General features: G+C 43.6%; 1 protein-coding gene across 2 annotated transcripts in view; it reads left to right on the plus strand.

The window, feature by feature from the left end:
- ttpa (tocopherol (alpha) transfer protein) overlaps window positions 1–14,335 on the plus strand; it is a 16,502-nt gene extending 2,167 nt beyond the window's left edge. Inside the window, exons 2-6 of one of the 2 annotated variants that reach the window (XR_014553482.1) lie at window positions 7,073–7,226; window positions 8,164–8,357; window positions 11,794–11,904; window positions 12,072–13,229; window positions 13,260–14,335. Coding sequence is in view for 1 of the 2 variants with exons in the window: in XM_083653838.1 (XP_083509964.1) it covers window positions 7,073–7,226; window positions 8,164–8,357; window positions 11,794–11,904; window positions 12,072–12,287 (675 nt within the window). In the remaining variant the exon portion in view is untranslated. Of the gene's footprint in view, window positions 1–7,072; window positions 7,227–8,163; window positions 8,358–11,793; window positions 11,905–12,071 lie in introns of both variants that reach the window. The other variant, XM_083653838.1, reaches the window with a different exon arrangement.
- Window positions 14,336–14,454: the final 119 nt, after the last annotated feature.

Raw genomic sequence — 14,454 nt, forward strand, 5'->3', positions numbered from 1 at the left:
TACCTGGTAAGGTTTATAAACTATATATAGCCTACCTGGTAAGGTTTATAAACTACATATAGCCTACCTGGTAAGGTTTATAAACTACATATAGCCTACCTGGTAAGGTTGATAAACTACATATAGCCTACCTGGTAAGGTTGATAAACTACATATAGCCTACCTGGTAAGGTTTATAAACTACATATAGCCTACCTGGTAAGGTTGATAAACTACATATAGCCTACCTGGTAAGGTTTATAAACTACATATAGCCTACCTGGTAAGGTTTGAGCAACAACAAAAATGCAATATTGACAACAAATAATCATTCTTCGCCAAGCAATGTAGTCGCCCCCATAGGAAGAGCCTGACTCAAAATGGTTTTGGTCACTCAGTGGCATTTTGACATGGACGTGGACGCAAACGTGGACAGACCACTGAATTATGACCACAGGGACCACTGACGGACCACTCACTCACTAACTGGTCCGGAACCATTGGCTGGTGACCCTGCCAGTGTAGGCGGTGTGCAGCTCCCCAAAAATATGTCTCGACGCAGCTGGCGTGAACACAGCACATGTAGATGTACAGTAAGAGTTAACAGGAGAGAGTGAAAGCTGTGACCAACTAGTATGCACTCCTACATTCTCTCTTAGGCTAACTACTAGTCATTGAAATCATAGTATGAATTTGAAATCACACGATTGACTTGTTTTGCTGGGGGACTCCCCTGGGACCTCCTCGTCAAGCTGACGTTCGAGTGTGTTTGTCTATAGCTGCCGCCGACAACATCCTAAACTCCAGGGGCCGGTTGCACCAAGTGGTCTTAACTATGCCTGGTCGTAACTCCTACGTCGGTCTTAGTTAAGACCAGTCTTTAGAGTGGATTTACGCCTGTTGCACCAACAGGGCTTACGTCTGGTCTTAACTACGCCGGTCGTAGCAATGCGCGTCCATGTGAATTGCCGGGGAATGCCCCCTGATTGGATGATGTTGCAAAAATGTGCCTCGCGACCTGCTTGGAGCGTCACTGTGCCACTACGCTCTATCAGCCACTACTGTATGTGCATCACTACACCCTCCCTCCTCCCACCCTCCCTCGCTCCGGGGGAAAAATGGCGGCGATTGAGTGCCAGACAGTCTGAATGAAATTGAATGTAACGTTCCCAATTCTATGTATTAAATTCTAAAAAACGACCCTCAACATTTGGGAAGGCTAAGCCACACAACTAGTTCGTTATAATCGAACGTCATGCTTCGAAGGCGACTTTACGACGATGAGGACGGTGAGGACTCAATCACAGCAGGTCTCCGCTGATAGACTACCACGGAGATCTCACAGGCACAGGCACCTTACGCCTCCTGACCAGGCGTAATATTTATGACCGGTCTTAGTGAGAAAAAGGCTTACGCCCTGTCGGTGCAACCGGCGTAGCTGTTAGGTCCTAAAGTTACGACCAACTTAGCTTAAGACCAGTCGTAAGACCACTTGGTGCAACTGGCCCCTGGTTACGTTGAAGCATGTTTCTCGCTTTATGCATCGAAAATATGGCCATTGCTGCGCCGTAGGTGCTCATGCCGGTGAAAGTCCTGCATTCTGCAATGCAAGACCTTTGATTGACCTGCTTGGGTTGCTTGGTATTTCGTGCAATTGTCACCTGATGTCTGAATTTTGTGACATTTCTATAAATTGAGACTACTTGCACAACTCCACTACTTCCTGAAATGAGCAGGGCATCTTGGTTTCCTGTCCTACACTATTGGATGAACTGATTAATGTCAGGTGTGCCTGATCACTGTTGTTGTGACTGCAGCAGTCAGGCACACCTGACATTAATCAGTTCATCCAATAGTGTAGGACAGGAAACAAAGATGCCCTACTCATTTCAAGAAGTAGTGGAGTTGTGCAAGTAGTCGGTGCATAAAAATTCGTCGGAATGCAGGAAGTGTTTTCTCAAAATGTCAGAGACACCCCCCCGCTACCCCGCCCATGTTCAAACAAAACCACTACTACTACTCTCTACTCTGTTGCTTTGTCTGATGGCAAGCCCATCATGCTAATGCTTAGCTTAGCTTAAGTTCCAAGGTCTGAAGTCAGATTTGTTTTGACTAGTTACTCCGCTGCAAAACTCACTGAATGACTGTGAGTCATGAGCATTTTGTTGACAAGCCCTGGTTTGCTTGTAACTGGGCAGTGTGGAGAGAAACAAAACAAACACAAAAATGCAACATAGTCAAATATAGTTCGAGCCCAAAAAAAACCTGAAACTGTGGGTATACGGTCGATTATTAAGACATTAATGAACTTCTTTTGCATTGTCTGTGTTTAATAGTAAGCGTCTCTGAGTGTCTCTAAAGGTTTTCAATAACTTGGAGGATTTGCTGTCCTTACAAGAGGTCTCTAAGCCTGTATATGAATCCTTGAGGATCCGTGTTATCTTCTGATAGTTTGAAGAAATGTTGTATTGACCTGATGCAACCCACCTTATCTTTACACCTATTAGACCAGACGCATCAAACCCTGATGAGTCAACTCCTTTGGATTTCATATTAACAACTAGACCAGTGATACTCAACTTGTGGCCCGGGGGCCAGATGCGGCCCGCGATAGGGTGCAGAGTGGCCCCTGACCATGATCTAATTCACAATGAAAACTTAACGTTAAATAAAGTTGGACTGAACTCCATCTAAACTGTCAAATATTGCCACCAGCTTGCCACCCAGGCACTTATATGTACTTATCTAACTAAACTAACTATCCTGTGTATACAAAATTGTCAGACTAATCTCCGGCTGACACCCCAAAAACATACAATCCGCTATAGAAAAATTAATATTAGTTTATTTATTAAATGACCCCTGGATTTTGCAAAAGTGGCCCCCGGGCAAAGCAAGTTGAGTATCCCTGAACTAGACCAACAACCAGCTGTGTTTTTTCACTGGACCTGAGTGATCACTCTCCTATCACCTGCATTAGGGATACCAAAAAGCACGTCTCCATCTCCTGTCCATGTAAACAAAAATGAATTTTAAGCACTTTTCTGATCACGCATTCATGCATGACTTATTCTTCAGTGATTTTCACATGTGTGCGCATGCTAACCCCAGTGAGCTAGCTCGGGGTTTAGAAGAGGAAGCCGCGGAAGTGATACTGAAAGCTGTAGTTCCTCGAATGGCCACTTGAGGCTGGAGCCAAAAGGGAGTCGTTCCCCATTCAGCCCCCATGTTAAAATGCCACACTTTTGTAACAGGATTAAGCATGTTTACAGCCTGGGCCAAAACACGCTTTTGACCTATTGTAGCTAATTTGTGAATCTTTTATATAACTCACCCATTTAGAGTCAAAGAGACAATAGAAAAGACTATGATTTGGGGTGATTGACAGGTCGCCTGTCCAGTGATCGCGCAGCTTGCCGATCACGGACCAATAGCAGGCGGAGCTGCGACTCTGGGAAAGCCCTCGTCTCGTGCCGTCTCACGTGAGCTGCGCAAGAACCCCAAGATGGCGACAGGCCACACTAGGCTTCAACATGGGAGTCTAAAAACCAGTGGTGGTAGGCTTGGTCCCTACAGTCAATGGTGCTGAACCAGCTGTTAACAGATGTTTTCAATTGTTTTGCAAGCAAGCTTGTCCCCTCAGGGCAGCAGGGCCTTCTTTTGCGCTGAGCTGCTTTTCAGTTGACGATACCACAACGCAAGCTTTAGCGGAAACACGGCTGTTTTGGCTTGGGGGACGCCCACAGCACAGATCCCGCCGCAAACCTGGATGGTATCGTAGCGGGAGCGCTAATTTGGTATGATATAATTAATAACTCATTAACTCAAATCAACTTTCAATAACTGTCAAACTAGATGAATGATGAATAGTTTGACAGTTATTGAGAGTTGATTTGAGTTAATGAGTTATTAATTTGAGTTAGTGTGGACCAGTGATGTCACTGGTCCACACTTTAACACTCAATAACTGTCAAATTAAATGACAGACTTCAAAACCGTTTACAGTTTTCTGATATACTACTAATGTTCTAATGATACAAAGCTGGTTGAAAATGGGCGGAGTGTTCCTTTAAGGCACGCGCAAACAGTGCGCAAAGCGCTATTTAGGGATAGCGCCTGTCGGAAGATAGAGCCCATAGTCCTTACTAGGCTTCTCTGCTGAACCTTAAAGAGTCTCCTGGCAACTCTTTAGGCAGTTGAGAAATATTAGAGTATTAGAAATTTTTAAAATGCTTACTAGAAATACTTATTAGAAATTCTTACTTTGGGAATACATCTAATTATAGTTGTAATCCTGCAAAATATTAAGTTAAAGCACAGAATGATCTCTCCCTACCCAGTCATGTCAATCATGACTCTGTTATTGAGAAGAAACTTTTTTAATGAACATTTCATTTCTGCTGGAAATCTGTTTGTGAAATCATCTCTGCTCTCTATTGTCTGCAATGAGGAAGGATATGTTGCAAACTACGTGCGCCAAATTCTCTGTAAAGGAAGTACCTGAACCAGTCTGTCTATTGACTTGCGCTTACTGGGAGGCCTCAAGCAATTGTTGTAAAAGGTCAAATAAATTGTAATATATCTGTACTAGAACTGGTATTGAAATTCAAAAGATCCAATGTCACAAGTACTTCGTTATGTGGTTAGATGCTAATTTATAATTGATTGATCTTTTATGCACCACCATGTGATTGGCATACGCTCAGGGGCATCCTCAAATTGGACAAATTCATAAGTGTAGAAGATTGAAATATGATGTTTTGTGGAAAAAAATGCTCTTTTAAAAGCGCAGTGTCTGATGATTTCCAACACTGACACGTCTACTTATTGATTGAATTTGGCCAACTATCCACAGAGAATTTTGTCTTTTGCATTTTTGCATTCATTTTCGCATTTAGCTAGATCCTTTCTTCAGGAGAAACCTGACTGTAGTTCATATATTCTAGGTCTGTGTGGCCTGTCCTGGTGTATGTTTTTCTGGCTTTCTGTTTAGTGTTGACCAGTGTTGGGCAAGTTACTTTCAAAATGTAATATACTACATATTACTAGTTACTTTCATTTGAAAGTAATACGTTACTTTGCAATATTACTGTCTGTGCAGAGTAACTCGTTACTTATTACACTACTTTTGCATTACTTTCACCAAAACAACAGCAGCAGCAGAATGACATCACCGCCCCAGAACCATCCCGAAAAATGATTTCAACCGCCTTGAAGTCACAGTGTAAACAATCCAGAATTCTAAATGTTATCCTTTTCCTTTGTTATTGTCATCTATAGTGGTTATTTGCATAAAAACACAGTTTGATTATGAAATGTCTTTAGATTGTCTTTAGATTGATAGATTTCTAACTTGAGTTACTTGAGAAAGTAACTGGTATATTACTGAAATCCTATAAGTAATAAGTTATATTACTGAGTTACTGCTACAAATAATATATTACATGTAATATGTTACTTTTGTAATGAGTTACTACCCCAACACTGGTGTTGACTTCACTGAATTATCAGCACTGTTGGGGGTAACTCATTACAAAAGTAACATATTACATGTAATATACTTTTAGCAGTAACTCAGTAATATAACTTATTACTTATAGGATTTCAGTAATATTATATCAGTTACTTTGTCAAGTAACTCAAGTTACAAATTTAGTTACTTTTTTAATCAAAGCACATATTTAAGTCATTTCATAATCAAACTGTGTTTTTATGCAAATAACCACTATAGATGACAATAACAAAGGAAAAGGATAACATTTAGAATTTTGGATGGTTTACACTGACTTCAAGACAGTTTAAATTCTTTTTCGGGATGGTTCCGGGGCACCGATGTCATTCTGCTACTGCAGTTATTTTGGTGAAAGTAATGCAAAAGTAGTGTAATAAGTAATGAGTTACTCTACACAGACAGTAATATTGTAAAGTAACTTATTACTTTCAAATTAAAGTAACTAGTAATATGTACTAGTATATTACATTTTGAAAGTAACTTGCCCAACACTGATTATGAGGTTTCCTCATGTACAGTGTGACTTTCACCTCAAATTACAATGTACCAAGAACAAACTGGCTCTTCTTTTGCTCGCTGTCATATCATCTCGTTCCGTTCCTCCCTCCGGCAATATTAGATGAAGTTGCCTTAGGAATGGTCGGCTGACTGAAAACATCCCGGGCCGATTATATTATTAAGACTATAATTATTCAGGGCTGCCTAATAGTCGCTGATATTACTGTAGAGAAGTGTGTCTGCGGTACTTCATAGTGAGATAACAGTGACTTTGTCATACTTTATGGTATTTTTAAAATCTCCTGACCTATATGGTGTCATGATTACAAGAAGGAGGACATTGTTGTGTTGTTTATGTCAACATGTTAGATCTGGGAGTCTCTCTAATAGGTTGTAAACAGGTCTTAACCCATTGATACCTGATGCAGCATTTGCGTGTGCATTTGCGTGTATCCCTTTAAGACCGCGAACCGCGGTTCGCGGTCTTAAAGGGATACACACACAAATGCTGCATCAGGTATCAATGGGTTAATACGAGTGTGGAATTGTCACTTGGGATGGGAACAACTTGGACAAGCAACCCAGAGATGCTGGGTTGCTTGTTTTCATTTGAAAAGAGCTGGCATTGGGCCAACTGTGTGTAAAGTGAGCAGCCAGGCTGAAGTCTGTGTTGTGTTGTGACCTGAGCAGTGGGGGAAGCAGGGGAAATGTCTGTCTGTTAATCACGTTTTGTGTCACGACACTGACATAACATCGTCAGTGACTTATTTTTTCGACCATAGTGAGAGGCACCTGAAGACGAAACATCTTGGTCTTTCTCCTGTAATCTCAGCCATTTGTAAAATCCCCTGACTTCCACAGAGAATTTATCAAATCCCCTGACTTTCACTGTCTGGAATACAAACTCTGAAACTGCATGACCAGTGGGAACCCCCCCCTGCTCTTAAACATTTGACAGTCTCTCTATCAGTCGGTCTATCGTTGATCTTCTCTCTCCTCTCCAGCTCTTTCTGAACTACCAGCTATTAAGACAGTCTCTCTATCAGTCAGTCTATAGTAGGTGATCTTCTCTCTCCTCTCCAGCTCTTTCTGAACTACCAGCTTTGGCGGAAGGAGTGTCCTGAGCTCAGCAGGTGCCTGGCCCCACGGTCGGTCCTGGGCCTCCTCAACAACCATTACCATGCCGTCCTCCCACAGCGGGACCACGCTGGCAGCAGGGTGCTGGTCTACAGGATCGGTGTGTGTGTGTGTGTGTGTGTGTGTGTGTGTGTGTGTGTGTGTGTGTGTGTGTGTGTGTGTGTGTGTGTGTGTGTGTGTGTGTGTGTGTGTGTGTGTGTGTGTGTGTGTGTGTGTGTGTGTGTGTGTGTGTGTGTGTGTGTGCGCGAGTGTGTGTGTGTGTTCAGTCCAAGGGTTGGAGGGTAGGTGGCTGACCTAGATTTGAAGGGAAAGCAGAGAGGGAGAGAGTGTGTGGTCATTCAATTAGGAAGGTTAGTCAGTTATGGATGTTTACTCATAAGCAGGGATGGAAAAAATAAAAAGGTGGGTAAACTATGAACTCCAGTCAGTGTCGGTGATCATCATGAGACAAGACTTGATCACTGTGGGGTAAATTTGCCCGTTACACAAGAAAAACTAGTAGAAAATTGAGAAAAGAGAAAGAGAAATATATAAACATAAAAAACTCACTCCAAAACTGAAGTCAAAACCTATAGTATACCCACTACAACCCACGACAATAAACTACAACACTTGACTGTAGTAATGTAAAGTTTGCATGCCTGCACTATGAAATGGGCTAAAACATGCAAAAACACAGGTATGTAATTACACAGGTATAGACGGTTTTAACTTGACAGCGAAAACATTCTAAATTGAACCCCAGCTCACTTCCTGTTGCAGTGTTTGCTAGTACCGGACATCTCCGAAAACATGACATCAGAGCAGGAATGAATTCTGTGAAAACAGTCTATATAATTGGGATTAGGTTTAGATTAGGTCAAAGGTTAAAGTTAGGCATGTATGTAATGCATGTATACAATCAATTTGTATAGTAATACAAATCTGTGTGTGTGCGTGTGTGTGTGTGTGTGTGTGTGTGTGTGTGTGTGTGTGTGTCTCTCTCTCTCTCTCTCTCTCTCTCTCTCTCTCTCTCTCTCTCTCTCCCCCTCTCTCAGCCCAGTGGCAGCCTAAACACTGGTCGGCCTTCGAGGTGTTCCGTGTCAGCCTGATGACCTCAGAGATCATCTGCACGGAGGCGGAGACTCAGAGGCGGGGCCTGAAGGTCATCTTCGACCTGCAGGGCTGGACCCTCAGCCATGCCCTGCAGATCACGCCCTCCCTCGCCAGGACCATATCGTCTGTACTGCAGGTAGGCTCAGCGCTGCCTCCAGGACCATATCATCTGTACTGCAGGTAGGCTCAGCGCTGCCTTCACCTCATGTCAGATGCCCCCGTGGGCAGATTTATTTCAGTTGTTTGTTGTTGTTGTTTTTGCACCAGATTCATTCTAGACCCCTGAAAAGTGTTTTGGCAAATTTCAGAGGCGATCTGAGCAACGGTGCGCCTTGAAACTCCAGACAAACAGACAACTCTCCAATTATAGTACTGTAGTAAGATTAAAGTAAGATCAATCATTCTATGAAAAAAACTGCGCTGCTCTAAAATAACGTAGTTGGCTCGAGACTGTTTCGTCCTGAAACCCACTCACTTTGCGCCAGAACACAATCGATTTGGGGGTGGAACACGCTAGGATTGGCCAACGCCAACGCCAGTGCCCAGAACTGTCAAATCAAATCATCGACAGAGACGCTATGGCCCGCCTCCCAGTTTTTTCAGTGTATCAGAGATAGAGAACGATAACGATAAATGATCAATATAGCCACGTTATAAACAACAAACTAACGCTGGTGATCCGTATGGAAACAGTGTTACTCGAAATGGTTAAAGGTTATATCAATTTGGTCATTCAGTGGCATTTTACTGCCATGTAACATAACTAACAAGCGGCTAATATTAGCCACAGTATGCGATTACCCATGGATGCATTGCTCTTAAAGGGCTCGCGCCGCGTGAACTACATAATAATCACATGGGGAAAAAAAACTATTTTTCACATGAGTGGGGCACGCGCAAATACCACCATGACGTCACGATGTACCAAATCTCCCATTCATTTGAGGGCACAAAAAAAGCAGGTTTGAACCCATAGAGGGAACTTATGCTGCTGAAAATGATACAAATGGTACAATGGTAACAGTTTGGTCTCAAATGTGGAAATTTAGAATTCTTCACACACCACCCCCAAAGTCATAAATATTGGTTAAAAGCTGAAAAAAAGTGTTTTGGGGTTTAGTCCTGCTTTAAATAATAACATAATAAAAGTCTAGGAAAATCTCAATTCCGGAAAGGGGTCATTTTCAAGATGGCTACCGGGAGCATAAAATGGCTATATCTCAATTACTATTCAACCATCTTGAAAGTCCCGAAGTGCGACTTCTAGACTCATTCCTGTGGTAGTCTATTAGCCTTCAGTTCTGATCGATTTAAGTTCTTTGGTGCAGAATTGTCAAAGTTATCCTGCTTTTCTACTGCGATTGGTCAAAGAGTTGATTGACAACAGACAGCAACCAATCAGTTGGGGCTGAAAAATATGTCACCGAATCAGCGGCGGATAGGCTTGCGTCCAGACCCTAATGAAGGATTCTTTGGGGCTGGATACCAGGCTGAAATATTGCAGTGTCAACCGCAAGCCAAAAATGCAGCAAGGAGGAGTTGTGTCCTTTTGTTTCATTTGTTTTGAATCATACGTCACTACATGCATTTCCTTGTTGGTGAAGGAAGTTGGAGAAATCAAAGCTTCCTCAAAATTTCTTTCAAAACTTCCTCGTCTTTCAAGCGAGAGAGTAAGCGAGAAAGACTGGTTCGTGTGCCAACGTGTGTTCCGTTTTTAACCGTATCCCAAACCATAAGCCTAACCTTAACCACGTTGTTTTAGTTACCTAACCCGGGGCCCATACCACGAATGGAGGATAAACAGATCTAGGATCTGTCCCCTTGATCTGGTTTGACTTAACCAGATCATTGCAATCGAGCTAAACGATACCAGCTGGTTATCAGCTGGGTCTGTCAAATTAGGATTTCCCTATCCAGCTTGTGCACCTGAAAATGTTCGTGAACAGGGGCAAGAGTCGTGGTTTGTATTGTAACAACTAGCCCAGGGGTGCCCAATACGTCGATCGCGATCGACCGGTCGATCGCGAAGGTAGTGTGGTCGATCGCATGGCATTGAGGAAGAATTTTTTTTTTTTTTTTTTTTTTTTTTACTGTTTTTCCACTGTTTTTCCACTGTTTCCACTGTTTTTCCACTGTTCCACTGTTTTCCACTGTATACTCAGTGTATATATATATAAATAAATATGCTTGGTAGCTCACTTTGACTTGGTCATTTTAAAAGTAGCTCGCAAGCTGAAAAAGTGTGGGCACCCCTGAACTAGCCAATCACAATGCAATATGGACAGCTCCGGATTCTGCAGCGTCAGACACGCCTATTTCCTCATTCATTGAAAGCGCACATCAAAGTGTATTAATTAGCGCAGCTTTACTGCATGTCAGAATCAAAGTCTGCGTTGGATATGAGTCTGTTACTGAAGGACTGTCTACAGTTACCGCTTTTATTCACATCAGTCATTTGATTTCTGCCTCCACGAGCCTACAGCAGCTTTTACTCAATAAAACCGGCGTCTTTTGCGAGTAGAAGTAAGATGTCGTCTCAGTCTAAATTTCCAAAATGCGTAGGCCTATTTAGATCACTAGGACTGTGACTGAGGAAATAAAGCGCCCATGGCTGTGTAAATAAGGTTAGTCTCTGTTTGTATCGCGGTTTGGCACTGTGTATTTCCTGCTCTGTCTTGATGGAAGACGAGTGTCTGGGGTTGCATAGTGTAGATAGCAGACGCTATATCAGAGCAATGCGAGTGTTTTACGGTGGCATGGGAAGCCGTGGCTATGTGTTTCATAGACTGTTTATGTTTACATTTGGACATTATCAACAAGCCATGTTTTCACAACACAGAGAGGGGGCGTGGCTTCTTTCACTGCTCCGATCACAATAACTCGCATGTCTCGCTAGATATATAATAGTCTTTTGTGGGCATCGAGTAGGTATGAACCTTACAAATAGTGCCTTTAACAAAGTTGTTTTAGTTACCTAACCTTAACAAAGTTTGTTTTAGTTGCCTGAACTTGACCAGGCTGGTTTTCAAATGAATGTCCCACGCGAGGCCTATCATCTGCACGCACAGTTTCGCTCATATATGTCGTTTTGGGAGTCATTTGGAAATCGACTTATTCTGTGGTTTCTGTATGAGGACGTGTTGGTTCTGAAGTAGCCCTCATTTACCGTCTGAAAGCTTAAATGAATGGTATTTTCTAGTAGAAAAAGCTGAGTTGAGTCACGATTTGTGGGAATAAACAATTCAAGCTCAATAGTTGTTCACCATTAGGTTAGTTTTCTAACCTAACCTCTGCCTGGCTGGATAGACTGGTAGGTTCAGTGGCTCGCTGGCTGATTGATAGCCTGTCTGTCTAATGTCTAATGTGTGTGTGTGTGTGTGTGTGTGTGTGTGTGTGTGTGTGTGTGTGTGTGTGTGTGTGTGTGTGTGTGTGTGTCTCTCTGTGTGTGTGTGTGTGTGTGTGTGTGTGTGTGTGTGTGTGTGTGTGTGTGTGTGTGTGTGTGTGTGTGTGTGTGTGTGTGTGTGTGTGTGTGTGTGTGTGTGTGAGTGTGTGTGTGTGTGTGTGTTTTCCAGGACTCCTTTCCGCTGAAAGTGAGAGGAATCCATCTCATCAATGAGCCAATGTTCTTCCGGCCGGTCTTCGCTATGCTCCGCCCCTTTCTGCCGGAGAAGATCAAACAGAGGGTCGGTGCCCTGGCAGTCAACCATACTGATTATAATGATATAGTGTTGTTGTGGTTGTTGTTGTTGTTGTTGTTGTTGTTGTTGTTGTTGTTGTTGTTGTTACACTCCACCACATCCTGCTACTGACAAATCAGAAATTAAACTAAAGCAGTCTCTCTCCTCTACAGATCCATATGCACGGTTCAGATTTCTGCGACACCTTGACTGATTTCTTCCCGCTGTCCCTCCTCCCTCCGGAATACGGAGGGGACGGGCCCGACATAGAGGAGGCGTGTCAAGAGTGGACCAATCAGCTGCTCGAGTCTGAGAAGCTCCTGGAGCAGATCGCCGCCCACCCAACGGGCGACATCGCCATCGCCCCCGGCGACTCGGACTGCACGTAGGCCTGACTCTCTCTGAGGGGCGATGCTAGGGATTTTACACACACTTGCACACCGTGAATATCCCTGTTCATGTTCCTCTCTCTCGCTCATGTGTGTGTATGTGGACTCTGCATTCCTCGGTGGCTGTTGTGTTGTGTTCAGGGTCAAAACGGTCATTGCTGAGAACTGATCATTTAAGCACTCATCTAGCTGGTGTTCATCGTAATGTCGGCTTGTTAGCTAGCTAACCATTGTACCTGCTCAGCTAACCACCACTGTCTTGTTGTTAACACATCTGTGTTAGCACACTAGCTAACGTATCTAGCAGCAGCTAGTATTACTAACACACCAGACGCGGAAGCGAAGCAAATAGCTGTGAAGCGCCTGGAAGCACAGTTTCCTTTCGGCGCCCTTGTTAACAGATTTGACCACTCACACCGGCCCACAATGCGTGGCTCGCGTGCTGGGGCGCATGTTTCGACGCCTGGTCTACTTTTTTTGAGCAAGCTGCGAGTGATTATGTCAAGCCGGGCAGGAAGTCAGTCACAAGAATCATGGCATAGAATGGTAAATTGTATAAATAAATAAAAAACACTCAGATTGATGATGGCTTGGGCTGTCCAGCCTAAATAATTATATATACATGTCTATACTTTTACAGTCTGTGTCTAAACAGAGAGCGAGAGACGAGCAGGGACACACAAAAGCAGAGAGTGAGAAATGAGAGAGAGACACAAGAGAAACAAGTGAGGGAGGGAGAGAGAGAAACAAGCGAGTGCAGAGGAGCAGAATGGCTTGGTGACCGGTGTGGAGCAAAGCGTGTCTGGTGTGAATGTCCAGGCACCTGCTCGCCTGAGAATTGGCGCTTCGCAGCGCTTCTGCGTCTGGTGTGTTGGCGGTGTAACATTTGTTGCTTTGCTAAATGAGCCTGCTGGCTGGCTAGCTAGCTAACAGTTTGTTCAGGTTACTAAATGAGCCTGCTGGTTTGTTCAGGTTAACCGAGCTGCTGGCTGGCTGGCTAGCTAGCTCACAGTTTGTTCAGGTTAACCGAGCTGAGCGTTTTGGAGTAGAGCTAGAGCTAAAGACGGTTTACGGTCACAGTAACCTACATCTGGAAACGATCTACCTCATCCAACTCTTCCCTTTCACTGAGAACATTACTGTATGGATGTCCAGCCACAACACAACAGTCTTTTTTTAGCTAGCTCTCTCTCTCTCTTTCTAGCCTGGTTGTTATTCAGACTTTATTTGGATGCAGCCAGTTCTCCACTGGTCCTCCTTGATGGTGTTAGATGTACTGTAGTTGACAGGAGATTTGTTACACAGCTGCAAAGCCTCTACAGCGTCTCCGTAGGGTAGTGAGTAGGGACGTAGCGTAGAGTAGGCACGTAGCGTAGTGAGTAGGGACGTAGCGTAGTGAGTAGGGACGTAGCGTAGTGAGTAGGGACGTAGCGTAGCGTAGTGAGTAGGGACGTAGCGTAGTGAGTAGGGACGTAGCGTAGTGAGTAGGGACGTAGCGTAGTGAGTAGGGACGTAGCGTAGTGAGTAGGGACGTAGCGTAGTGAGTAGGGACGTAGCGTAGTGAGTGGAGACGACAGGTGAAAGCAGCCTGCTCACCAGAATAAGATGTCGGAATTGTACGTTTCTGCATTCCATTGATATGTAGAATATCACGCAAGAATATGTTGCATATCACATTTCTAGATGCGTGTATATCAAGTTCTACACGTCATAGAGTCTGGTGGCCAGTAAGGGCGTTGTGGTGTGGTGGATGGAGGACGTAAACCAGGGGTGTCCAAACTTTTTTTGAATGGGGGCCAGATTTGACTTCTCGCTTCATATGTGTTATAAGAAAAAACTAAACTAAACACAAACAATACAATGGTACTCGAAGGATTTTGTTTACGGTCTGAAAATATTAGTTACGCCTGCGTTCTTAACCAATTAACCAATACCGTGTGGAGGGCCAAATCTTTAGAGAGACAAGCCGCGGGACATTTCAAATTGGTCCGGGGGCCGCATTTGATGTGTGTGTGTGGAAGGGGCGGAGTGCGGTCGATCCCCAGTGTGTTCATAGTCTACATTTCAAATGTAAATCACATTTAACGTTTTTGTTATATAAGCCTAACCCAAAGCATAATCCTAACCGTACCAAGCTATAAGGTTGTCTTATTTGCCTTTAACATTG

Source organism: Poromitra crassiceps (genome assembly GCF_964638095.1).
Source record: "Poromitra crassiceps genome assembly, chromosome: 17".
Classification (NCBI taxonomy): domain Eukaryota; kingdom Metazoa; phylum Chordata; class Actinopteri; order Beryciformes; family Melamphaidae; genus Poromitra; species Poromitra crassiceps.